The sequence below is a fragment of the Lepus europaeus genome, chromosome 8 (assembly GCF_033115175.1).
Source record: "Lepus europaeus isolate LE1 chromosome 8, mLepTim1.pri, whole genome shotgun sequence".
NCBI lineage: Eukaryota > Metazoa > Chordata > Mammalia > Lagomorpha > Leporidae > Lepus > Lepus europaeus.
In genome coordinates this window covers 11,374,295-11,400,455 of record NC_084834.1, presented here as the reverse complement: position 1 = coordinate 11,400,455, position 26,161 = coordinate 11,374,295, and the positions used below count along the sequence as shown (strand labels likewise).

General features: G+C 58.6%; 1 protein-coding gene across 1 annotated transcript; it reads left to right on the top strand.

Moving 5' to 3' along the window:
- The first annotated feature begins 3,166 nt into the window (after positions 1 to 3,166).
- On the top strand, positions 3,167 to 21,925 carry RHOBTB2 (Rho related BTB domain containing 2). Its single transcript, XM_062199377.1, has 10 exons — positions 3,167 to 3,264; positions 6,806 to 7,007; positions 7,473 to 7,576; positions 7,985 to 8,170; positions 8,942 to 9,957; positions 10,186 to 10,304; positions 13,011 to 13,161; positions 18,116 to 18,204; positions 18,918 to 19,023; positions 20,804 to 21,925. The coding sequence occupies exons 2-10, from the start codon at positions 6,816 to 6,818 to the stop codon at positions 21,019 to 21,021; spliced, it is 2,181 nt and encodes a 726-aa protein (XP_062055361.1). The 5' UTR covers positions 3,167 to 3,264; positions 6,806 to 6,815; the 3' UTR covers positions 21,022 to 21,925.
- Positions 21,926 to 26,161: the final 4,236 nt, after the last annotated feature.

The window sequence follows — 26,161 nt, the reverse complement described above, 5'->3', positions numbered from 1 at the left end:
TGAGGTGTCTGGATCTACAACCAGGTCTCCACTGCAGTGCAAATGGGCAGAGCTGGTGTGTGCGTGTGTGTGTGAGTGTGTGCGTGCATGCGTGTGTGTGAGAGAGAGGAGGAGGGAGAGAAAAAGCGGCCAGGAGCTTTCTGGAGAAACTCCCCCCACCCCCCAGCCTTGCCCTGAGAAGTAATCTGAAGCCAGGAGACAGACCGCCCAGCTGCGGAGAGCTGAGCACAGGCAGGTGGGTGGAGGGGGCCGCTGACAGCTCTTCGCTTGCCCGTGGGAAGATGCAGCCATGGGGATGGCCCCGTTTTCCTGGGTCTGGCTGGGCAAAGAGGAAGCAAATGTGGTTGCAGATCTCTGGCTATGGAGCTAGTAGGGGCTTGGGGCTGTCTTGAGCAGCGGGGGTGGAGACGTGGGAGCCCCAGGACAGTCCTGGCCAGGGCTCACTGGCAGCAGGCCCAGCATCTGCCACAGGCTGAGGGCTGCTCTTGTGCAGAGAACCTTCCAGCGCTCTGCTCTGGGGAGAAAGCTGGAGGGGAGAGGGCTGGAGATCCCCGTTCCTGAGTTGGATGTGAGGTCAGTTGGGGGTCCTGGTAGGCTGCCCCACATGGACTCTGGTGTGTGATGGATGGATTACTTGACAGTAGAGAAAAAGTATTGGGGGTGATGGCTTCTGGGGAGGTGGGAGAAACGCCCACTGGAGGAGCTCCCAGGACATTTTAAAAAGTTCATGGAAAATGGAATTAAAATGGAGGTTTATTTTGGTGCAAAAATTTTGAAATTCATAAATAGTTTAGTAATATACATTTTCTATGAAGTTTTTGAAGACTCCTGTGCAATGGTAGGGGGCACCCAGTGTTCTTTAAAAAAAAAAAAAGAGTTATTTGAAAGGCAGAGTTGGGTTGGAGGGAGGGAGAGAGGGAGGGAGAGCGAGCGAATGAGATCTTCCATCCCTTGGTTTACTCCCCAAACAGGCACAATGGCCACAACAGCGAGGGCTGGGCCAGGCTGAAGCTAGAGCGCCATGTGGGTCTCTCACATGAGTGGCAGGGACCCAACCACTTGAGCCATCTTCTGCTGCCGCCCCCGGAGCACTAGAGAGAGCTGGATGGGAAGTGGAGCAGCCCGGGCTGGAACCTGCGCTAATAAGGGACGCTGGCGTCGCAGGCAGCAGCTTAACCGGCTGCACCACACTGCTGGCCCCTTCAGAGTGGGGTTCTGATGGGAGCCGCATGAGAAGTAGGGTGATTGGCGACGACTCTGGTTTGAAGATAAGGTGAACAAGGGGGCTGTGTGCAGAAGGCATGGCTGGGAACCAAGGCAAGCACCTGGCTCTGCCGGAAATGCTTTCCTGAGCACAAACAGTTGTGCAACTTTGTTGGACACCTGCACCGGTTCACGGGGAGGCCCCAGCCCTCCACCCGGACATTCCTATGGTCTGCCTGGTCAGGGTTCCCAGGCTGAGCTGGCATCTCCCCAAAGGGAAAAAGGACATTGGCTCTGTGGTTATTGTTATGGTAGCCCCCTGCTCCTCTCCCAGTGGCTTTGGGTGGGGGACGACAATTGTGTTGGCCTACGCCGTGTTGCACCGGGGCCCGCCTGCTTCCAGGATGTGCGGAAGGGGAGGCCGGCAGGCACCAGGCATCTGGGTGGCAGGAGCCCTGGCCTGCCGTGGGGACCCTGCACAGGTGTCACTTTGTGCTTCCCTTCGGCGCAGTGACTCTGTGCTCTTCCATGCCAACACGTGGGTAGGGCCACAGCTCGGCGTGGCTTCGTTTCTTTCCTAAATACCTATTCAGTGCATGTGAGTCCTTACCAGAACTGTGGTGTCAGTAGGGCCCTCGGTCGCAGCTCTGGGTGGATCCAGGAGGTGGAGGAGCACCGACCCGCAGTCAGACACCCAACTAGGCACCCAGCAGGCCAGCCAGCGAGCTTGGCCCCAGCACCTCGACGGGCAGCTTCCAGTCTGCCGCATTCATAGCGGAAGAGGCAGGCTTCAGACACCACCCAGCGCAGCTTCCATTCTGGCAGTAAATTTCCCTTCTGAATCCTTTTGCACAAATGCATATTAAAAAGGATTTGCATTCTCAGCACAAGTTGGAGGCGTGATGGAGGGGGCATGCCCGTCTGGCGGTTCGCAGGACCCGGAGGTGATGGACAGGGTGGGCCGAGCTGCCTGCTGTGGCTACCGGCTGTCATCCTGTCATCAAGCCAACCTCCCGAAGCCCACTCAGTAGCCACGAGACTGTCCCTGTTTCAGAGGGGTAAACCGAGGCACTGTTTCCGTGGCTAGGGTCCCAGCCGCCTTTCTCGGAGAGACCACAGGACAGGGCTGGACTCCGGGAGGCAGCAGGGTGGGGGGCCTGGGGCGACAAGGTGAGGCGGCGCCCCGGCAGTCGGAGGCTCGGGCTGCAGCCGCAGGGTGACGGTGGGGGTGGCGGGCCCTCACGCGCCAAGAAAAGCCCGCCAACCCCTCGCGGCTGGTGTGGAAACCGAAGTTCTCCCCCGAGTCGGGGCCAGCGGCGGAGCATGGGTTCACGGAGAGAGACGGCGGCAAGGCCTGGCGTTCCCGGCTCGCTCTCGTCCCTTCGAGGGAGCACCGCGACGCCCCTCAGCCTCCCGCGGCAGCACGGCGAGCGGCCACGCCTCACCGGGCCGCCGGCATCGCAGCCGAGCGAGGAGGCGGGGCGCAGGCGCGCCGCCGCGGGGGGCGGGGCCTGCGCTCGCCCAATCCCCGGCTTTCCCCGCCCCCGCCACGCCCTCCGCCTCCTCTCGGCCAATCGAGCCCCGCGGTGGGCGGTCCCCGTCCCGGCCGCCGTTCCCTGGTGCGGTTTTTTTTTTCTTCCCTCCTTTTTTTTCCTCCTGCCTTTTTTTTTTTTTTTTTTTAAATCCCCTTTGCTTTTTTTTTTTTTTGTGAATGAAAAGCGGAGGTCGCCAGCGGCCCCGAGGACTGCGGCGCCCGGGCGTCCCGGCGGCGGCGCGGCCCCGCGCAGCTCCCGGAGCCTCCATGACATTGGGCGCCCGCGGCGCGCGGGGATGCTGATCCGGAAGAGGCCGTGGCCGCAGTGCCGCGCGCGCGGCCGCACGCTGCCCGCCGTCCGGCCCGGGCCGCGCCGCCCGAGGTCCTGACGGAGCGCGAGCTGCAGCGCGGCGCCGGCGTCGTCCCCGCTCGCCCGCGGCGGGACCCCCGCACCCACTACCATGAGCGCGCCCGGCGGGCGGAGAGGTGCTCGTTGCGCTAGCTGTCGGCCCGTCCCGTGGAGAGCTGTGAGTAGCCTCGCCCGGCCTGTCCTCGCGGCCCTGCCGGCTCCCCGGGGGCCTCGGCGGGTCGCGCCCCGCCCCTGCCCCTCCCCCCGTGGGTTCCTTTGCTCGTGTGCGTGTCGGGTGGGGGTTGGGCCGGTCCCGAGTGGGGCAGGTGTTCCCGTTGTGTGTGTGTGGTGTGTTTAAAGCCGTGGGATCCGGGCGCTTTGCTCGCGGCTCTGTGGGTCCCTCCTTGAACTCAGCTCCACCATTGCAGCGTGGAGGGGGCTGCGTGCTGGCACACCCGGGGTGGGGGCGTCCTCGGCGTCGTGGACTTGTGTTCCCGCTCCTGGGGTTGCGGAAGGCTCAGTGCGGTGTCTGGCCTTGCGTTTTTGTTAATAGGACCGATCGCCATCCCCCAGGGCCTTGCTTCCCCACTGGATCCCCGCGGGATCCCGGCTCCCACGAAGGCAGCGACCCCAGCGGGGAGCCTCCCTTAGTTCCGAGTCCACCCTGGCTTTGCTCCGCTTTTGCGTCTTCCTTGATTTTTACCGTCATTTCCCGGCTCTTCCTCCCTTTCACGTTTCTGTGAGATGCAGGATGTGGGGTATTGGTTGCTAGGAGACCAGCCTGGCTCCCAGGGAGATTCTGTGGTTTCCTTGACAACCAGACTAGGGCAGCCGCAGATGAACCAGCCTCCCATCCCACTGTGGGAGGGAAAGGGGGCCTTTTCCGAGCTCCGCAGAGCGTGTGTAGGGGTGTGGGGGTGGCAGTGGGAGCCTGCGAGGTCTGTAGCTAATCCGAGTACACCCCGGGGTTGGCCTGGGCTGGCAAGGAGCCGGCAGCGCAGCAGCTGGGCAGGGATGGGACAGGGGTGACGAGAGCAGGTACCGGTGTCTTTGGGATTGTTGCAGGAGAGGAGTAGCTTTGGGGTCCTGGGGCCCAGGGCGGGGCAGCAGGGAAACCATTGTTTGTGCAGGTTCAGGCAGAACCAGGAGGAGGCAATTGTGAGGAAAAGTCTAGAGTCATGGGAGGGGACCGTGCTGGAGGGAAGGAGGGAATTGGGTGGCTTGCCAAGGGGTTGTATTGTGGTGCGTGCATCAGCCATGACTGGGGAAAGTTGCACTATTCCAGGGCAAAAATTACGCTACTGTTGGCACACCCTCTGCAGGACAGGATCCTCACTGTACACAGCCATGATGAGACCAAGAGTTCTGTGGGCTGAATGGGGCCAGCCTGCATCGCGAAGACAGATATAATTATACATATAGATATGCAATCTAGCATTATATAATACTGCATTGCATAAGAAGGCAAGTGCCTCCTTTCAGCCTGGGCCCTCTTGGCACGAACTCTCTGAGATCTGGGTGACTTTTCATCCAGCAGGCGCATACCCATTTTCCAGAGGGTCAGACTGTGCCTAGAAAAGTGAACCATGTTGCCCTTTCCCAGATAGGACGGTGCAGGTCGCCAGTTGGGCATTGGGACAGAGGTGGTGGGCGAGCATGATAGAAATAGGCAAAGGACACACAGGAGTGGTGGAGGCTGGAGGGGCACGGAGCTGGGTGGTGCTCTGGCAGGTCTGGTGTTAGAATTCACGGCTGGGTATTGCCTGCTATCCTGCTTGTTGGTTATCTGTGCCCCCCTTCACCCTGGAGGTGACCCAACACAAGGTATGCGTGAGTGTTTCGAGCGTGAAGTCGCTGAACTTGAACCAGCACTGCTCTGCTGGTGTCCTGGCATCGTCCCCACTCCAGAATCTCCTGGGCTGGGAGCTGATGCCCCCACTCCAGGCCTCCCCACCCCCTGCTGGAACCTGAACTTGAAAAAGAAGTTCTGCTGCCCAGCCCGTTTGTGTCTTTCTCCTGCGGCTGCACGTGCTGTGGAGCTGGGGTTGGGTTGTGTTACTCCCCCGGCACAACAGAAACCACAGCCCAGGTGACTCCCCCTGGCATGGGCACATCCCTCAGACTCATGTGCAGGAAGTGCCCAGGTGGGGTTCCCTGCTTGGGCCTCAGCTCAGGCGGGAGAAGAGGGAGGAGGCGGCGGCTGCAGGGGGAGTGATGCAGGCAGTTGCCCTGGAGACCGGGGGGGGGGATGCTTCCAGGAGACCCCTTGTTGCCGAAGAGCCCAGATCCCATCAGATCGCGGGCCCTCGCAGCGAGGAGACCTGGCCGCGCTCTCTGCTGGCCTCGCTGAGATGCTTCCGTGGCCATGGGGACTTGGATCCTTGGGCTGGTTGTGCATTCCTGCATGCTGGCATCGAGTTACAGCCTGGCGGGAAGGGAAGGGAGCATCTGTCCTGCTGCTGGGGGCCTGGGCGATTCCAGGACTCCTCTGGGCTCAGCCTGCCTGGGCCTGGGCAGGGTGACTCTCGGTTCTGTGGCCCCCACACTCAGAGCACAGGGCAGGTGCAAGGCCTCGGAGAAACCAGGCTTCCCTCTAACGCCTGCCCCACCCCTCCTTTCCACCTGCACCCCTCAACCGTTCCAGGAGGGTGGGTGCCAAGTGCAAGGCTGCCAGCGAAAGGCCCCTCAGACCCAGGGCCTCCTGGTGGCAGCTTTTTAAAACACTGACGTGACATTTTGACTACAGAGGGCCTTCTGTTTGCTCCCCCAAGCCATCCCTGTCTGCTGGTGGACATGTTCCTTCCTCCCTCTCTGCCCTCAATAGAAGGAAACTGAGGCAAGCACTTGGCCCCGAAATTCAGGTCTGAGGTTTTGATCCTCTGCTCCCTCCAGGAACCCTACTCGCTTTGTGGCCAATTTAGTGAGCGTCTCCCAGGAGAGCCAGCCCTCTGGGGTCTTCCAGCTGAGAATCCTCCTGGCTGGGAATGGGGTGTACAGGAGCAGGGACTGCCCCCGGTGGGTGACGGGAAGGCCCGCGGGCCATGGGCTGTGTGGTCACAGGTTACCCCCTCCATCGTCTCAAAGCTAGGCCCACAGTGGAGCAAGGCAGGCGGGCAGCAGGACACTCAGTCAGGGATGGGAGGCCCGCGGGCTGGTCAGGTGCGTCTGAAACCTCCTGTCCAGAGAGGCTGGCAGGAAAGCTCTAGTGTATGCATAAAGGGGGCTGCGGGTGGGGGTGACGGACAGACTGAGCGGGCCGGAGCTGGGAAGCCCACCACGAGAAGAGGAGAGCAGAGCAGCCGCCTGGCCGGGACAAGGCCATTAAATTTTAAAGGGGCCCTGCCTCGGGCTTGCCGGGAAGGGGTGGGACCTGGCCCCAGCTCTGCCTCTCTCAGCTGTTTGTTGTGCTGCCACAGCCCTGCCAAGCAAGGAGAGCAGATGATGAGTGGCTTCCCAGGCAGCTTCCTATCTCTGGGGCAGCACGCCCAGGACAGGCCCTGGACCCTCTCACAGGCGTCTTCCTCCCAGAAACCCCGCTGGGGGCTGCTGGGCACAGGAGGGACACACGTGCTCCTTCCTCTCCTGTCTGACCAGGCCCTGCCTCCTGCAGAGCCGCTCTGCCCCGGAAGTCGCTAGCTCCCTGCTCCTGTAGCTCCAGCGCCTGGCCCTCAGGGTCTGGCATGCCAGGCTGTCCCGACCGCCTCCCTCTGCCCCACCAGGTCCCAATTAATGGCTTCTGACATGGATTATGAAAGGCCAAACGTAGAGACCATCAAGTGCGTGGTGGTGGGCGACAACGCCGTGGGCAAGACCAGGCTCATCTGTGCCCGGGCCTGCAATGCCACCCTCACCCAGTACCAGCTGCTCGCCACCCATGTGCCCACCGTTTGGGCCATCGACCAGTACCGCGTGTGCCAGGAGGTAAGGCTGCAGGGCCACCGTGTGCATCTGGGTTCTTCTGGATGTCTCCAGAGCTCACGGAGGGCCCCTAGGGGTGGGGCGGGGTGGAGTGAGGGGGGGGGCAGCTGAAGAGGAAAGAGTCCACTCAGACCGATTGTGTTCAGTGGCACAGCCGGCTTTGGCTGGAGTTGTGCACCTTGTGGGATCACAGCCCCTAGTAAGTAAGGACCCCCGGGTCCTGCTAACAGCTGCTAACGGCCAGGATCAGAGGCCATCAGACACATGCGTCACGCAAGGGAAGCTGGGAGCTCTGCGGGGTGGACTCTGAAGAGGTCCCTTTTGCCCTGGTCCCAGCCTGCCCTCCCGGGCACACAATAGGAAACCCCGGCCCTGCCCCTCCAACCGCCATTGCTTCCTGGGACCTGCAAGGTTGGGAGGGAGGGTATCCCAAGAACTGTGGCCCTTGCTTCCTGCCCCGCCCCCCAGGTGCTGGAACGCTCCCGAGACGTGGTAGATGACGTCAGCGTCTCCTTGCGCCTTTGGGACACCTTTGGAGACCACCACAAAGACCGGCGCTTTGCATATGGGAGGTAGGGGGCCCTGGAGCCTGCAGGGAGCCCGGGGTGGGGGTTCCCTCTGCTGGGAAGTAAAGTGGGGACAAAGGCACCGCAGGCCCTCACGAGGGCTGGGGGCAGCCTAGGGCCGTGGAAGCAGCTTGGGCATGGAGTCAGCAGGCCAGGCCTGGCCTGACTCCTAGTTCTGCCACCCCTAAGCTCTAAGATGATTTTCTTGGCTGTGAGAGGGTGAAAATGGTCGTTTCTAGCTTACAAGGCAACTGTGAGGCCAAGAGCTCTGAAATACAGGTCCCGCCTCTCTGCGCTGTGTGTGAGGTGGAGGGGCAGGGCCCCGGGGACCGAATGTGGGACTGCAGTACGGGAGTGGGGATACACAGGTGACCTCGCCCCATAACCGCACCGTCTGCCTCCCACCCCCACCAGATCCGACGTGGTGGTTCTGTGCTTCTCCATTGCCAACCCCAATTCCCTCCACCATGTCAAGACCATGTGGTACCCAGAAATCAAGCACTTCTGCCCTCGGGCACCTGTCATCCTGGTGGGCTGCCAGCTGGACCTGCGCTACGCCGACCTGGAGGCTGTCAACAGGGCCCGGCGACCCCTGGCTAGGTAGGGTCTCGGGTGCCTGGGGCAGGGGCAGACGGAGGCCCCGGGAGCCAGCAGGTCACCGGGACTGCCTGCTCGGCCCTGGGGGAGTCCCACGGAGCTGTCCTTCTGTCCCTCCAGGCTCACCTTGGGAGCCAAGGAGCTTGCTCATTCATTCCGTCACTCACTGATTCATGTGTGCGTTGCGCTCTGGCCGTGCGGGGAGTACTGTGCTGAGCTCTGGGAGGAAAGACAAGGGAAGGAACAGTTTTGCTGAGATGAGCTCAGTGTAGTCGGCCCTCCCTGGGTGCCACAGCTGGGCACTCAGTGGTGATTTGGGAACAAAAACGGCATCTGTGCTGGCAGGTGCAGAAGTATTTTTTCTTGTCCTTATTCCCTGAACAACACGGTGCAGCAGTTCTTTGCATAGCATTTACACTCGCATTAGGTATTAGAAGCCATCTAGAGAGGATCAAAGGATATGGGAGGATGTAGCATAGGGTCTACACAAACACTACCTCCTTTCCTGTAAGATACTTGAGCATCGTGGCTTTTGGTGTCCAAGGGGGCCCTGGAACCAATCCCGTGTGGATATCGGGCACCCACGTCCCGAGCCATGGAGCATTGCTCATTTTAAGTGCCAGAGAAGGGGGAGGTGGCTGGGGCCTGACTTAGTTAGGGAACTAGTCCCGGAAGCAGCAGGTCTGTGTCCTGTGCAGGGTCCCTGCAGCCGAAGAAGGGGCAGGCTCGGTGCCGCGCCGGCCTAAGTTTGATTTCCCATCCTGAACTCCCCAGGCCCATCAAGCCCAATGAGATCCTCCCCCCGGAGAAGGGGCGGGAGGTGGCCAAGGAGCTGGGCATCCCCTACTACGAGACCAGCGTGGTGGCCCAGTTTGGCATCAAGGACGTCTTTGACAATGCCATCCGGGCTGCGCTCATCTCGCGCCGCCACCTGCAGTTCTGGAAGTCCCACCTCCGCAACGTGCAGCGGCCCCTGCTGCAGGCACCCTTCCTGCCCCCCAAGCCGCCGCCCCCCATCATCGTGGTGCCCGACCCCCCGTCCAGCAGCGAGGAGTGCCCCGCCCACCTCCTGGAGGACCCGCTGTGCGCGGACGTCATCCTGGTGCTGCAGGAGCGGGTGCGCATCTTTGCCCACAAGATCTACCTCTCCACCTCCTCCTCCAAGTTCTACGACCTGTTCCTCATGGACCTGAGTGAGGGGGAGCTGGGGGGCCCCTCAGGGCCAGGCGGCCCCCGCCCGGAGGACCCCCGGGGCCACCCCGAGCCACACCACCACCACCACCACCACCATGGGCGGGACTTCCTGCTTCGGGCAGCCAGCTTTGACGTGTGCGAGAGCGTGGACGAGGCTGGGGGCTCGGGTCCTGGTGGCCTGCGGGCCTCCACCAGCGACGGGATCTTACGGGGCAACGGGACGGAGTACCTGCCGGGCAGGGGTCGCGTGCTGTCCTCCTGGAGCCGGGCTTTTGTGAGCATCCAGGAGGAGATGGCGGAAGACCCTCTGACCTTCAAGTCGAGGCTGATGGTGGTGGTGAAGATGGACAGCTCCATCCAGCCGGGGCCCTTCCGGGCCGTCCTCAAGTACCTGTACACCGGGGAGCTGGGCGAGAACGAGCGGGACCTCCTGCACATCGCCCACATTGCCGAGCTGCTGGAGGTCTTTGATCTGCGCATGATGGTGGCCAACATCCTCAACAACGAGGCCTTCATGAACCAGGAGATCACCAAGGCCTTCCACGTCCGCCGCACCAACCGGGTCAAGGAGTGCTTGGCCAAGGGCACCTTCTCAGGTAGGCTGCGTGCTTCCTGAGGGGGTCTGGGTTGGCCCTGACACCCTGGAGACGTGGCCGCCACGCTCCTGGCTGACAGCTGGGTTGTTGAGGCCTCTGCGTCTTGTGGCTTCGGGTTTGGGGGTGGGGGGAGGCGGCTCTTCTGGGCCCAGTGACGACTCCTCAGGCCGCTCACCCCGTGTCCTGTCTCCACGTCCACACATGATGCCTCTTCGTCTCCCCGGGCAGACGTGACCTTCATCCTGGACGACGGCACCATCAGCGCCCACAAGCCCCTGTTGATCTCCAGCTGTGACTGGATGGCTGCCATGTTCGGGGGCCCGTTTGTGGAGAGCTCCACCAGGGAGGTGAGGCTGAGGGAAGGGCGGGGAGGGCGAGAGGCGTCTGCGCCCTTTGTGCCTGAGCCACCCGCCATTTCAGAGTAGTCCCTCCAGCACTGTGTGCTGACGACAGGGTGATGGGCCCAGGAGAAGTCCCTGGGATGGTTCTTGTAGCCAAGGATTTGATGATAAACCAGGAGAGAATTATAGTGACAGTTCTACTTGGTAGCGTGGGCAACGCCATCAGTGCACGATCCCATTGAATTCCCGCACGGCCCCTGCACGCAGCGTGGTATTCCCATGTTACGGATCCAAAAGGGAGGCCCCGAGAAGTGAAGCGGCTTGCACGAGGTTGCATAAGCAGGAAGCAGAGGACTTGAACTTGAGACTTCCGATTCCTTGACTGTGAATGTTGTATCTTGCTACCTCCCTGGCACATAGGAAATAAATAGGGGGAAAAAACCTCAGTGTATCTCATGCTGAGGCCACCACTGTTTTAGAAAGTTTTATTATTGAGGTGTGAGGCCAATGATGGGAAGGCGAATGCCATTGGGAGGATAGTTTGTTACTCACAGATCCCAAGAGGAGGGGGTGTATACCCCATGGCGGGGGGCCACTGGGGAGCTCCAGAGTTGCTTAGCAGGCAGAGGGTTTCCGTGGGAAGGAACGGGCGAGGCAGGGTACTCAGGCTTGGGTGTACTCAGTGTGAGTGGTGTCAGCAGGCCCTGGGGTGGAGGGGCTGACCCAGTTGTCTGGTCCCTGGCCTTGGGGTGGCCTTGGGAGCCTAGGACAGGTGGACAGTGGCCTGGAGTGTGTCTGATGGAGGAGGCAGGGGTTGGGGGTGTGGGCTCTGTACGAGTTGGCGTGCACACAAAAGGCCTCTTTGCAAAGCGTGTTGTTTCCTAGCCTCAGGAACTGGCCGGCCCTGGGAGGGGGCCGTCCCTCCAGGGTCAGCAAGCCTCTAAGATGCCAAAGCGTCCAAATACAGAGAAGAGGGGTGGGCATTTGGTGCAGTGCGTACGATGCCGCTTGGGATGCCTGCGTCCCACACTGGAGTACCTGCATTGGAGTCCCGCTCTGCTCCCCACTCCAGCTTCCTGCTGGTGCACACCCTGGGAGGCAGCAGGCGATGGCTCCAGTCCGTGGCCCCCTGCCACCCACCTGGGAGACCTGAGTGGAGTTCCTGGCTCCCAGCTTCCACCTGACCCAGCACTGGCACTTGTGGGCAGTTAGAGGAGTGCACCAGCAGAGGGAAGGTCTTTCTGTCTCCGTCTTTCTCTCTGCCTCTCAAATGTGAAAAGGATAAATACATTTTTAAGTGCAGGAAATAAAAAGACATGCTGGACATCGTTGCCTTCCGATCTACTCAGTGCCCCTCCAGCTCATCGGTTCCGTCTACTGCTTCCTTGGGGGCCCAGGATGGAAATGTAAGAGTTAGAAGGAGCCTCTCGAGTGTGTTCTGTCTTTTCCATCCTCTCGGCCAAGCCCAGTAGCCCAGGCCTTGTTCCCGTCATCCTCTCTAGGCTCCTAGAACATTCCTTGCCCGTCATACAGCCTGTGGTTAGCCAGGGACCCCCGCGTGCAGATGCACGAGGTTCTGGGTTTTCCGCACTGGCCTGCGGCTGCTTTTGAGTGCAGAGACTGTCACGTACCGGGCTTAGCGCCGCTGGCTGCTAGGCGCTCAGGTGCAAGCCGAGCTAGGCCTGCCGAGCCTCTTGTCCTATGATGCAGAGTTAGGTGCCCCCAAGATTCCTGGGCGGGAAGTCCTCCCGGAAGGCTGGGCGGAAGGGTGGAGGTTTGAGTTGGCCTCCAGAGTGGCAGCGGTGGTGGGATTTGGGTACGCACAGCGTGGGGGCTGGGGACTGGCGAGCCCCCCCCCCTCCCCTGGGCCTGCTGGCTCGCTGTGCTTCTCGGCTGCAGTGGCCTGTGCCAGCTTTGAACTCCAGCCGGTTCCCAGAGCGTGGCCCGGAGAGACGAGACGTGCGCTTGATGAGAAAGCAGTTTTTGTTGCAGTGCTGCTCTGGAGAGGTCCCGGAGGCCCAGAGCAGCAGCTCGGAGCAGCCAGAGAGAAGCCAGCTGGTGCCCGCTGGGCTCGCTCCCCTCCTGCTTCTGTGCCAGCGCGGGAGGGCTGTGGGTGTGAGCCACCGAGACAGCTCCTCCAAGCATCCTCTGTGCCAGAATGGCTTCCAAAGGATGCTGCCGAGAATCCAGTTCCTTTATTTATTTTTTAAATAAATCATATTTTTATGTAACTTTAGATTTATTTACTTACTTGAAAGGCAGAGTTAGAGAGAGAGACAAAGATCAATTTTCCATCCACTGGTTCACTCCCCAAATGGCTGCAGCAGCTGGGTGTGGGCCAGGCCAAAGCCAGGAACTTGAAACTCGATCCGGGTCTCCTATGTGGGTGGCAGGGACCCAAGCACTTGGGCTATCCTCTGACACTTTCTCAAGTCCCTTAGCAGGGAACTGGGTAGGAAGTGGAGCCACCGGGACTGGAACCAGTGCTCATAAGGGATGCTGGCCTCATCAGTGCATGAAGCCAGCCCCCACCAGGTCCGTTTCAAAGTTGTTCGAGCCGTCTTCAGTGGTGACATCTACGGAGTGGTGCACTTGTAGCTCCAGGGGCCAGGCCTTTGGGGAGGTGCAGCCCAGGGCTACGCAGGCCAGGCCCTTCCGGTTGCTCCCTGAGCTGCACCCCACGGTGGCCTGCTCTCCCGCTCGCGCCCCCAGGTGGTGTTTCCCTACACCAGCAAAAGCTGCATGCGGGCGGTGCTGGAATACCTGTACACGGGCATGTTCACGTCCACCCCCGACCTGGACGACATGAAGCTCATCATCCTGGCCAACCGCCTCTGCCTGCCGCACTTGGTCGCCCTCACAGGTAAACTACCCGGCTGCGCAGGGCCGCCCCCCGGACGCCAGGTGGGGGGAGCCCCCGGGGACAGCTTCTGTGTTCTCTCACCTGGCTCCTGCCAGGACTCGGGCTGTGGCGCCAGGGGAGGAGCCTACCTAGCTGACATCAGTGGCATCTGCCGGTGGGTATGGAGCTTCGCGTTAGGACACAGATGTGAGGAAGTGTGTGTGTGACAGAGGTGTCTCAGGTCACCTAGGGCGGCGCTGGGGCACGGCCAGCCCACAGGCTGTGTGAGGCCCTGCCGAGCCCTCCGCAGGTCGGACTTGAAATTCGCTCAATCCGCGGCAGCCTGATGTTTCAGTTGATGTTGTATGGCCCACGAACGATGGCCCTTGGAAGGAAAAAAGGTTCCCCAGCCCTGCTTTACAGCCTCACTCCTGGGGTGTTGCCTCCGGACAGAGTGGGCTCTGGTGGATGCTGGGACATCGTGTTCTTAGCCTGGCTTCACTCGGGCAGGCTTTGGTTACAAAATGAACTTGGTCCCACATTTGAACCCTGTGGTGGCAGTGGGTCCTCTTCCTTCCCCCCCTCCCCTTCCTCCTCCTAGACCTCGCCCCCCCCCATTCTCCACCATCTTTTTCTCTTCTGCCTCTCCCTTTCATGTCACTTTCTCTTCCTTCTTTCAGAACCAGAAAACAAAGGTTGACCAGCCACACCTAAAGCTTAAGAGGTTGTCTCCCCATGCAGTTTTTTGCTGGAAACAATCCACCATGATAGGAGCTAGAGCTCCGTGTGTGGACTGGATCTGTCCTGGAGGCCCAGTGGGCGGAGCCAGACTGAGGAAATGGGGAGACCAAGCGGCAGGCAGTCTGGGCGTTGGGCCAGATGCAGGGAGTGTGGGGCCGGAGCCCCAGGCAGGCTGGTGGCTCCCGTTGAAGTTGGTGTTGGCATTGGTACGAGTGCTGGTGTTGATGGTGACGTTAATAGTCCTGGCTAGGTCACAGGGCCAGAGGGCAGGTCCTCAGAGGCTGCGCTGAGGTTCGGGCAAGGACCCAGTGTCAGAGGTGGTGGGCCCTGGGCAGATGATCAAGACTGGGGCTCAGGTATGTGGGGGACAGCAATCCAGTGACGAGAAGTACGCTGTGGGGTGGGGCGGGGGGGGCATGGGCACAAGAAGGAGGCAGACATCAGTGATCAGAACCAGTGAGCCCACGGAGGGGCTCAGGGGCCCCAGCTGGTGGGCAGCGGGAGCTTGAGGGCAGGAGGGGCCATAACACTGCCTCGGCCATTGCTGTCCACCAAGCATGGTATGGCCTGTCCAGTGCACATGAACTTCAGATTCATAGATGGAATAGTTCTGCTTAAAAAAAAAAAGAAAGGAAACAACCATTTCCAAAGAAAGACCCAAAGGAAAGAGAGGCATAAAGTCATCTCTCGAAGTCCTTTCACCCTGGCAGAGGGTTGCAGACTACCGTGGGCTGAGTGCACATAACTGCTCTGTTCCGTGCATGGGTACATAGAAAATAGCATTGCCCTCAAGGTGGTCCCCGCACACCAGAGAGCTTACACAGAAGTCTGACCATCTACCCTGTGAAGGCCCGGTGAGGTCAGCTTCCTACCAAGTTTTTAATCCAAGCTGCAAACCCTTTGTTGTCACATACAACACAAGTACAGAAAACGACATGCAACCCATGTCAGAACTAGCCCCTGGCTGGCTACACAGTCCCCACTTGTCCCTCCCAGGCTGCGATTCTGGCCCCCTCCTGCCCCGGGAGAACCGCCTGGGCCCAGTATTCTTTCTGGAGTATTTTTTTGGACTTCTTTCCTGCCTGTCCTTAGTCACTTCATGATCCACACATGCACCCTCACACACTTTAGCACGGTTTGTCTTATGTATGTCTTTTATGTCTCTCTCAATCCATGGCTACCTTGTCCGCTTAAAAACTTTCTCCCCATGCAATTTATTTGCTGGAAAAAAAACCAATACTGACCCGCTCCTGCCGAGTTGCCCGTGATTTGGCTCTGTGTGGTCTGCGTTCCTCCAGTGTAGTCGCCCTGGGCCCCTGTCCGCCGTGTTCCCTGTGCCCTGTGTTTGGGACCAGAGGCGAGGTGAGGTGTGAGTTTTCTTCCACAAGGCGCCTGCGCGGGTTGTTTCTCTTCTTTACCAAGCAGCGCGGCTCGTCTGCTTGTCCTTCGGTCCGTGCCGTGAGCAGCTGTTGAGGATCATTGCCTGGATCCATCGGCTTACGCAGTGTTGATGATAAGATTCCCATCCAGTCTCCCTTTCTCATTTACCTGTCGGGCCGGTTCTAGAGAGAGAAGAACCTGCCCTGAACTGTCGTTGGGTTGCTGAGTGGTTCGGTTCATGTAGGAAAGAAAGGTGAACGCGAGGCTTCCCTTTGATCTAGCATCTCCCAGGTAAACTGGCCTCCTCTTAGCTTTGGAGGGCGAACAAGTTGTGTTTTAAAAATGGCTATTCAGGACCCTTCAATGTGAGCAGGCCTCAGGGGGCCGTGCTAACTACAGCCAGCCTGCTGCAGCATGAACAGCCGGCTTCTCCCCAGCAGGGGTCTGAGGGGCTACCTCGTCGCTGCATGGGCTGACAAGATGTCCTTGGGTCCCGTTGGCCGTCTCAGGCCCCAGACTTGGAATCAGCCATTTCTTTCTCCAAGAAGTCCTGCCATCTTGCGGTTGGGAATGGAAGTTGTACCTCCATCCAGGGGGAATTCTCATGGCCACTGGGATGCCTCTTGTGTTTTAGGTCATTTTCATGGACAGGGATGGGAAATACAAGGGTGCTTCAAAAAGTTTGTGGAAAATGGAATTAGAAAAAAAATGCATTGCACAATTTTTTTGAATCAAAATAAACATCTTTTATTTTTGTACAGACTTTTTAACTTAATATTTTATTTATTTTTTGAAAATATATTTTTTTTTATCTACTTCATAGTCAAAGGCCTAGTGCTTACTAAATAAAGAGTTTAACAAATCAAAAGTAAAAAGGCTGGCGCTGTGGCATAGCAGGTAAAGCCACTGCCTATGGTGCTAGCATCCCGTATGGGCGCCGGTTTGAGTCCTGGCTGCTCCACTTCCAGTCAAGCTCCCTGATAATGTGCCTGGGAAAGCAGAGGGAGATGGCTCAAAAGTGTGGGCCCCCACACCCACATGGGAGACCCAGAACTGGTTCCTGGCTTTGGACTGGCCCAGCTCCGGCTGTTGCAGTCATGTGGGGAGTGAACCAGTAGATGGAAGACCCCTCTCTCCCTCTGTTTCTCTGTAACTCTGCCTTTCAAGTAAATAAATAAATCTTAAAAAAAAAAAAAAGAAAGTAAAAAGGCCATGGTTCATCAGGTAAATAGGCAAGGGCTATGAACAGTAATCAAATGAAAAACTATTAAACTTCACTGATAAAGTAAATTTTAAAATAGTCACTAAATCATGAAAACTATCCACAAATTTTTGGAACTTCCCTCATATTTATGGTTTTTTTTTAAAAAAAGATTTATTTAATTTACTTGAAAGTCAGAGTTACGCAGAGAGAGAAGGAGAGGCTGAGAGAGAGGTCTTCCATCCGCTGGTTCACTCCCCAATTGGCCGCAATGGCTGGAGCTGCACCAATCTGGAGCCAGGAGCTTCTTCTGGGTCTCCCATGTGGATGCAGGGGCCCAAGGACTTGGACCATCAGAAGATGGCTTTCCCAGGCCACAGCAGGAGCTGGATCGGAATTAGAGCATCCAGGACCCGAAACGGCGCCCATATGGGATGCCGGCACTGCAGGTGGCGGCTTTACCTGCTATGTCACAGCGCCCGCCCCATATTTATCTTTTAAAAGAGAAAATAGCTCATGAGTTTATATTTGGCACTTCTAATTAAAATTCAGGACCAAGAGTGTTTCTTCAGTGTCAGTGTTTTAAAATAAAATGCAAGGTGGGTACACAAATTGTGACAAAATTTAGATTAATCCAGGGGCCAACATTGTGGCATGGTGGGTAAAGCCACCACCTGCAACACTGGCATCCAGTATGGGCGCCGGTTCATGTCCTAGCTGCTTTACTTCTGGTTTTTGTTTGTTTAAGATTTATTTATTTGAAAGGCAGAGAGAGAGAGAGAGATCTTCCATCTGCTGGTTCACTCTCCAAATGGCTGCAATGGCCAGAGCTGGGCCTACCTGAAGCCAGAAGCCAGGACCTTCCTCTGGTCGCCCACATAGGATCAGAGGCCCAAGCACTTGGGCCAGCGCTCTGCCACTTTCCCAGGCCATTAGCAGGGAGCTGGATTGGAAGTGGAGCAGCCAGGACTTGAGCTGGTCCCCATATGGGATGCCGGTGCTGCAGGCGGCGGGCCCCTGCTCTACTTCCAGTCCAGCTCCCTGCTAGTGACCCGGGAAAGGAGTAGAAGATGGCCTAAATGGGAGATCCGGAGGAAGTCCTGACTGTGACCTGGCCCAGGGCTGGCTATTGTAGCCATCGGGGGAATGAACCAGCAGATGGAAGATATCTCTTTGTCTCTCCCTTACTCTCTGTTAACCCTTTTAAGTGGATGGATAAATCTTTTTTTAAAAAAAGAAATCTAAACAGGTAGGTCGAGCCCACAGTCCTCAGCCTTTCTTCCACTTCCCACACACGGAAGGCCAAGCGCTGCCTTCCAGCTGCGCCGGCTGTTTCTGTTGGAGCGTTCACCTGTGTGTCTCGGCCAGCGGGCAGAACACGGGTGTGTGTGCATCCCAACGTTTTGTTCCATCGAAGTACGCTTACCCGCTCCTGCTGTTTTCCACGAACTTTGTGAGGCACCCTTGTCTGTAGTTTCAGAAGTCCTCCGAGAAGCTCCCCTTCCCACGCCTGCCCCCCTGCCGCCCACTCTCAGTGCTCTGAGCTCTGCCTGGCCTGTCGGGACTTGCTCCTGGTCCTGCAGTGCCCCCTGCTGGGGGCGGGAGGTTGCAGGACCAGTCCTGATTGCCAACCGCTGGCTGTGTGTGTCACAGAGCAGTACACAGTGACGGGGCTGATGGAAGCCACCCAGATGATGGTGGACATCGATGGGGACGTCCTGGTGTTCCTGGAGCTGGCTCAGGTACCGCGGTGGGGAGGGGTCAGCGACATCGTCCACTCTAGGCTCTGCCTGCTGACGCGGGTGACGGGGGAGGGCTGGAGGGAGGTGGGGGGTGGGGAGGAAGGGTCCTGGTTGTCAGACTTGGCTCCCTGGGTGGGTGGAGCCCATCGCATCCCCGACTTCCCCAGAGCAGAGCTGCTGGTGGAGACGTTAGCCCACCATAGGGCAGGGGCTCGGGGGACCCTGGTTCCTCCCATAGACAAGTGCATGGGCACTGCTTGCCTGACGTCATCTGGGGCAGCGGTGAGGGAGGGAGCATGAGGACTCTCCATCTGAAATTAACCACCCACCCTCTTAACCCCAAACAAACAAGGCACGTCTCCCACCCCGGCCCTCACCGGGCCAGACACTCAGCCATCAGGGTAGTTGAGGAAGTCCGAGTGAGGCTGACCCAAGGCTGGCGGCGTCAGCTCTGTTAGCCCGGCGTCAGTGCCTTGTTGCCAGCTGCTCTGGCCCCTGACGGGGAGGAGAGGGACGGGGCAAGGGCTGAGGAGGGCAGACCCCGTGCGCCCCGAATGTGTGTAGCGTGGGCAGCACAGGACAGACCACAGCTCTGAGTGGGTTCCCGCGGGGCCTCTGCCCGCCCGGTGCCAGGGCGTCAGCTCTGAAGGCGGTGTCCGTGCTGAGCCCTGGCCGCGCGGCCTCAGAGTGCTTGCTCTCCTGTCCACCCCCAGTTCCACTGCGCGTACCAGCTGGCCGACTGGTGCCTGCACCACATTTGCACCAACTACAACAACGTGTGCCGCAAGTTCCCCCGCGACATGAAGGCCATGTCCCCAGGTGAGCGTGCAGAGCCGGCTGCAGTGGCGCCCCCTGCTGGCCCCTCCTGCTGCCAGCCCAACTTGACCCCCAAGACCCCGAGGCTGTGGGGGGGGGGGTCTTGGGTCTCACTTGACCTTGGGGGTGGCGACAGCCCGCTCAGGTGCCTCCAGCCGAGCCAGAGGGGCCCCAGGCCAGGCTCTGAGCTGGGGAGTCTGGGAGCTCAGGCCACTTGCCCTGCCACTCTGGGCTTCTGCTTCTGAGAGAGGCAAAGCCGGCATTGTGCTAGAATTGGAACTTTTCTCCTTTCTGAACGGGACACCATAGTAAGAAATTCATCAGACCCAGTACACACCTAGAAAAGTATCTGAAAAGAAATTTTAATGATGTGTTTATGAGGCCAGCCTTGTGGCATAGTGCATAAAGCAGTTTCCTGCAATGCCAGCATCCCATACGGGCACTGGTGCATGTCCTGGCTTCTCTACTTCTAATCCAGCTCCTTGCTAATGCACCTGGGAAAAGCAGTGGAAGATGACCCAAATGCTTAGATGGAAGATCTCTCTCTCTCTCTCTCTCTCTCTCTCTCCCTGTCTTAAAAAAAAAAGAAGAAGAAGATTTATTTATTTGTTTGTTTATTTATTTATTTGGAAAGGAAGAGTTAGAGGGAGAGACAGAGTGAGTGAGTGAGAGAGAGAGAGAGATTGATTTTCCATCTACTGGTTCGCTCCCCAAATGGCCTCAAGGGCCAAGGCTGGGCCAGGCCACAGCCAGGAGCCAGGATCTTCATGTGGGTCTCCCATGTGGGTAACAGGGGCCCCAGCACTTGGGCCATCTTCTGCTGCCTTCCTTGGTGCATTAGCAAGGGACTGGATTGGAGGCAGGGCAGCTGGGACCCAAACCAGTGCCCATATGTTATGCCGGCATTACAAGCAGCAGCTTAACCTGTTAAGCCATGATGCTGGCCCCGAAAAAATTTTATTTTTCTGTCTAGAAGTCCAGTGCACTATCCATTGCACAATAGAGCCAAGTGCAAAATTTTATTTTTCTGCTGTTGCTCATGATGCACTAAGCTGATGTGACAAGCCGGGAGCGGGCACAATGCACACTTGGACCTCCCAGGCCCGGACACACTCCAAGGTCTCCCACAGCCCTGCCTCCTCTTAATGAACGTCTCAGGCCCTAGAGCCCAACAGCGCCTGCTTGGGCCTCCCCAGGGGCCCGCCCCTCACTGTCCCCCGAGCTCTTCACTGGGCTCCCTCCACGCTGCTGTGACCCCCTCCCTGGCCAGCCTGTCACGCACCTCTTTGCTTTTGGTAGAGCCCTTCTAGGACTTCTTTTCCTAAGGCCCAAGGTCAGTGACATCGCCGCCCCGGTTCTAGCCCTTCCCTGGCTCCCCACTTCCCCCCAGCACAAGGCCAGCTCTCTCTGCAGTCTCACCACAGCCTTCCATCCTGCCTCCCTTCAGAATGCTGGCCCTGGCCAAAAACTCCTCTCACCTCCCAGACTGCCCTGGGCGTTCCGGGCGTGGCTCACCCCTTCTTCCCCACGCTTGGTCTCACCTATTCTATCTGTAACACACACAGAGCTGCCCATTTAGAGGGAACAACACAGGGGAGTCGGGCTCCCTGGGGCTGACTGTGGGCTCTCCGCCTTGGGCACGCTACCTCCGTGCATCACGGGCCTCAGGGAGCAGGTGCACGGCAGCCCGGGAGCAGGTGCAGGTCCTGGTGGCAGCCAGGCGGGGCGCCCCCCTGGCCTGCCCCCTAACCAAGCACGGCCCGCCGCGTGTGTTCTGCTCCAGAGAACCAGGAGTACTTCGAGAAGCACCGGTGGCCTCCGGTGTGGTACCTGAAGGAGGAGGACCACTACCAGCGGGCCCGGAAGGAGCGGGAGAAGGAGGACTACCTCCACCTGAAACGGCAGCCCAAGCGGCGCTGGCTGTTCTGGAACAGCCCCGCCTCGCCGCCCGCCTCTGCCGCAGCCTCTGCGTCGCCCTCCTCCTCCTCCGCCGTGGTCTGAGCGGCCGCCGCCCTCTCCTGACCCTGCTGCTGCTGCCCCGTTTACCCTCGGCCTTCTGCTCTCGTGCATCACCTCCTCCACCCGACAGGGTCCCGGGGACCCGAATGACCAGGACCCCGAGGGCAGAGCCGTCCTCCGCCGCCAGAGAGGAGCCGGACCCTGCTGCTGATGGACCGCACAGGGGACCAGCCACAGAGGTCGCCAGCTCCCAAGGAGGGCAGGAGACGACTGCTGGCAGGCAGCAGGGACAGAGCTGCGCGCTCTGGCATTTTCTGTCTGGCTCTGAGAGCTCTCAAGTCCAAGGGAGAAGCCTTCCTCTGGCCACGAGGGCTTGGATGTGCGTCTCTGGCCCACGTGCTGGCCACATATGGTGAGCAGCGAGTGGCCTGCCCCTGTTGGCCGTGTCTTTTCACCCACAGACGAGGGTTGCAAGTGTTTTCGTGGGCACTTCCATGTGGAGCCAACTCATATCCTCACTGGAGAAGTCAGGGTAGAAACGGAGCCTTCGGAGAGCTCGCCTCCAGGCTTCTGTGTCCTGGGGCGGGCGCAGCTGCAGGAGGCGGCTCGGGAAGGCTTGCGTCCTGCCCCCCTGCCTCCCCCCGGCTGCAGACCACGCTGGCCGGAAGGTGGCACAGGTCCTTCACAGCTCCCTGCCTGCAGGCAGTGCCTCCTGGTGCCCTGAGAAACTTCTCCCTCGCTCCTCCTTCACTCTCCGAGTTGGAGACAGGAAGCCAAAGCAACAGCTGGGATAGGGAGAGGAGAAGCAAGGGGTGGGGTCTGCCCAGCAATCCCATGCTCCTCTGGGCCCCTTCCTCTGCCTCTGGGTAGCATTGCTTTTTATGGGGTGGGATGAAATTAGCAAAAAACAAAAAAACAAAACAAAAACAAAGACCAAACAACAAAATCACCACCAACAGAAGCACTCTATCCTCTGTCCCCCAAAAAGAATGGAAAGCAGAAGACCCTGTATAGCGTACATTTTTATAGACAGCCTTGGGCTGAGGGTGCCCCCTGCTGGCCAGCTCTCTGCCCCCACAGCTTCCTGGCCTGCAGCTGAGGAGTTGGTGATAGGGAAGGACTCTGGGCTCTGGGCTCATCGGCCTCCTGCTGGGGAATGCAGGCCAGCCTCCTGCCTGGGAGGGAGGCCCAGGGGACCTGCTCTGTGTGCTGGGGTGGGGCCAGAGGTCAGGCAGGTAAAGGGCACAGCACCAGTAAGTAGGAGTTCTCTGTAGGAGGTAGGACACAGCCCTGCCTAGTGCTGGTTTGCGGTAAAGTGAAGGAGCAAAGGGGAGAACTGGGTTGGAGGAGGAACAGCAAAGATACCTGGAGAGGTGAGAACGGGGAGCTGGGGGGAGGGGTGAAAGCAGCAGCTTGCAGGCCCCATGTGGCGAGAGCTGGGCCTGAGCAGACCCCTTCCCCACCCCCCCATCCAGTTCCCAATCCTGACCCACATCCCACAACCCGCCTGCCCTTGTAGAAGTAAGAGATAGTGTCCCACCAATGAGGGGTGGGACCAGGAGGCAGTGGGGTCCTGGACTCCGAGCTCAAAAGTGAAGCTTTAGGTCGCAGGGCCCTGGCCTGGGCTCCATCACCCAAATGCTGGCAGCTCTGGGACTGGGATAGAATGAACCCAGAAACAAAGCGGACCCCAAGATGAGTGTAAAGCCTCATGGAGAGCATGGGGCATCCCACACTGTCCAAACCCTAGACCCTCCGAGTCCTCCGGGGTGGCAGCCAGGAAAACCAGTCTCGTGCTGTCCTCTGCTGGCTGAGCTCAGGCATAGGTGTGGCTTCAAGTGCGGCTGAAGAACTGCTGGCCAGCGCTGCAAGGGTGGAGTGTGGGGGTGGAGCCCAGTGCAGCACCCTGCACCTTCCCTCTGAGAAGGAGGAACAGGGCAGGGGGACCCCTGTGCCTCGCAGGCACGAGACGTGAGAGGGAGAGCCCAGTCCTAAGGAACCAGGGGGAAGGAGAAGTGGGGGTTCTGGTGAAGACAGAGGAAGGCAGTGGGGGGTGGGGTGGGGCAGAAGTGAAGGTCAGCCACGGTTGGAGGAGGCCCTAGGAGAGTGGCTACAGAACTGCCCGGCAGCCAGGGCCAGCTCACCCCTCAGGGACCCACCGCCCCTTCTCCACAGCTCATCAGAGCCACCCAGAGAAACCCCACCCTGAGAAGGCTGTGGATGAGCCAGGCCAGTGCTGGTGTCCTCATCCCCAGAGTGAAGGGCAGGTGGGTGGGGGGAAGAGGTGTGGAATCCCAGTCCCCCAGGGAGGGGCACTTGGGATGCAGGGCGAGCCCAGAGATGTACAGGGGAGCAAGGAAGCCACACAACAAGAACCCCCTCCCCCAGTCACTCAGAGCTGGTTCAGAGGATGGGGGCGGGAAAAAACCCCACGCCTGTTTTTATATAAGGTTTCATATTTAATTTGGTCATAACTTCATAAATACATGAGTATTTTGTACCTAATGGCCTTGCTTCTATTGCTTGGTGTCACCGACATGCTGGTCACACAGGCAACTGGCATGGGGCACGAAAGGACACCCCACCCCCAGTGGATAACCCTGCTGGGTGCCAGTCCTGGGCCACCTGCTATCTGGACTGAGCATAGAGGACAGACAACAAACCGACCGATTTCATGCCATCGTGAAGTTCACTGTAAATAAATAACTGTGACGAACCCTGGCCCAGTGCTTTAGACAGGCTCCTAAGGACGTCCTCGTAAGGGGCACGGAGTGTCCTGTGCGGTGGGGACAGCAAAGGCAGAGAGCAGGACCCCTCTGGGCAGTACAGGGAGCGGCTCACAGGCCCTGGAAAGGGTGGGGGTGGAGTGTGAAGCCAGGGCCTCCCTTCCCCCTCCCACACCTCCATGCACACCGCAGCCCAAATGTGCCTACCTCGTCCGGCAGTTCTGGCCTTGCCTGAGCCGTACCTGCTCAGGGAACATGTAACACACAATGCCCTGAGACAAGAAGATTAAAAAGCTACAACCTCCACAAAGGACCTAACATTAGGGGAAAGGGTGCCGGAACAGAACTGGTGTGGTCACTGAGGTTTTAAGTGACCCAGGGACAAAACCTGGCCGACCATGCAGCACGGAACAATCAGTCCACCTGCACCCACCTGCGTGGAGCTTTTACCCTGGGATGCACACAGAGGGCTCCATCCTCAGTGGAGAAGCCAGGCCCCAGTGCAGCTCCAGGGCTCAGAATCCCAGGGCCCTGGGGAGGGGCAGTGAGAGGGGCCATCTGGTCCTGAGTTAGCAAACACTTTGTACCATTCACGGGCACCGTCCACGCTTCCTTCCCAGGAGCATGGCAGACGGGACAGGTCCTTGTCCTTGGCCCCTTGCTGAGCCCAGGGAGGGCTCAGAGTTCACTAACATTTGTTGGAAATGGCCTGTGACATGGAGCCTCTTTGCCATGGCTGATCTAGCCATCTCGCACCCTCCCTACCCTGGCTATGGACCAGGGGACAGAAGTCCAAGTGTGACTGCTCAGGTCATGGACCAACCACACACAGGGATCCACAGAGACACGATTCTCTGCTCACCTGTAAGCACCTACCTATAAATAAATAAACATGCATCCACGTTTAAAGTGATCAACCTTAAAAAACTGTCTCCCTGCGGCCGGCATTGTGGTGCTGCAGGTTAAGCTGCTCCTGTGATGCCCTTCTGGTTTGAGTCATGGTTGCTCCGTTTCTGATCCAGCTCCCTGCTGAGGCATCTGGGAAAGCAGCGGAAGTCCTTGGGCCCTGCACCCACCTGGAAGACCTGAATGGAGCTCCAGGCTCCTGGCTTCAGCCTGGCCCAGCCCTGGCTGCTGCAGCCATTCGGAGAGTGAATCCTTGGATGAAAGATTCTCCTCTCTCTCTCTCATTTTGTTCCCTGGATGACGCTGGATGGTGGAGCTACTTCAAGTACCAGTCACGTGAAACCTTTGGCTGTTTTGTACATGCTGGTGTCTGATCGTGTTTTTTTCTGGGGGGGGGGGTTGGGGGGAAGAGGATCAGCTAAGGAAGCTGGCTTCCCAGAGAGATTCCTTCATACTCGGGGTGCAGCAGGATCCCCAAGCAGCCCTGAATTGTCTTCCTTGTACATCTCTGCCCCCGTGTTTCCATGGCAGAGGTGCCCTGCCCCATCCTGTCGGGTGCTCGCAGTCCTGGGTTCGAGCTCTGGACACAAGGATTTCATTGTCCATGAGGTCCATCCACTGCCTGAATGAATTCCACAAATTAAAGCATAATGCTTGGGACCGGCGCCATGGCGCACTAGGTTAATCCTCCACCTGCGGCGCTGTTATCCCATATGGGCGCTGGTTCTAGTCCCAGCTGCTCCTCTTCCAGTCCAGCTCTCTGCTGTGGCCTAGAAAAGTGGTAGAGGATGGCCCAGGTGCTCAGGCCCCTGCACCCGCATGGGAGACTGGGAGGAAGCACCTGGCTCCTGGCTTTGGATCGGCGCAGCTCCGGCCGTAGAGGCCAATTGGGGAGTGAACCAGCGGAAGGAAGACCTTTCTTTCTGTGTCTCTCACTGTTTGTAATTCTACCTGTCAAATAAATAAATAAATAAATATTTTTAAAACATTTTTTTTTATTTGACAGGTAGAATTATAGGTAGAGAGAAAGGTCTTCCTTCCGCTGGTTCACTCCCCTAATGGCCTCCACGGCTGGAGCTGCACCGATCCAAAGCCAGGAGCCAGGTGCTTCCTCCCAGTCTCCCATGCAGGTGCAGGGCCCAAGCACTTGGGCCATCCTCCACTGCCTTCCCGGGCCACAGCAGAGAGCTGGACTGGAAGAGGAGCAACTGGGACTAGAACCTGGGGTGCTGGTGCCGCAGGCGGTGGATTAGTCAATTGAGCCATGGCGCCAGCCCAAAAAAATCTTTAAAATAATAATAATAATAAAAAAAACCACAATGCTGGGAAAATAATTGAGGAACAGCCTCGGAGCAAGGTGGGAGAAAAACCAGAGATAGGCAAGTGAGCCGAATGTGCTTCAGAGAGGGGAAGGATCCTAAGTTGGGTCCCTGAGCAGGGTAGAACCTGATTTGTTCCCTGTGGTAATGAACCTGCTCCAGTGTCCCCACCTGCTTCCTAGTAACAGAGAGCCAGACCATGCCGCCTGGACTAACCTAAGTTCCATCAAG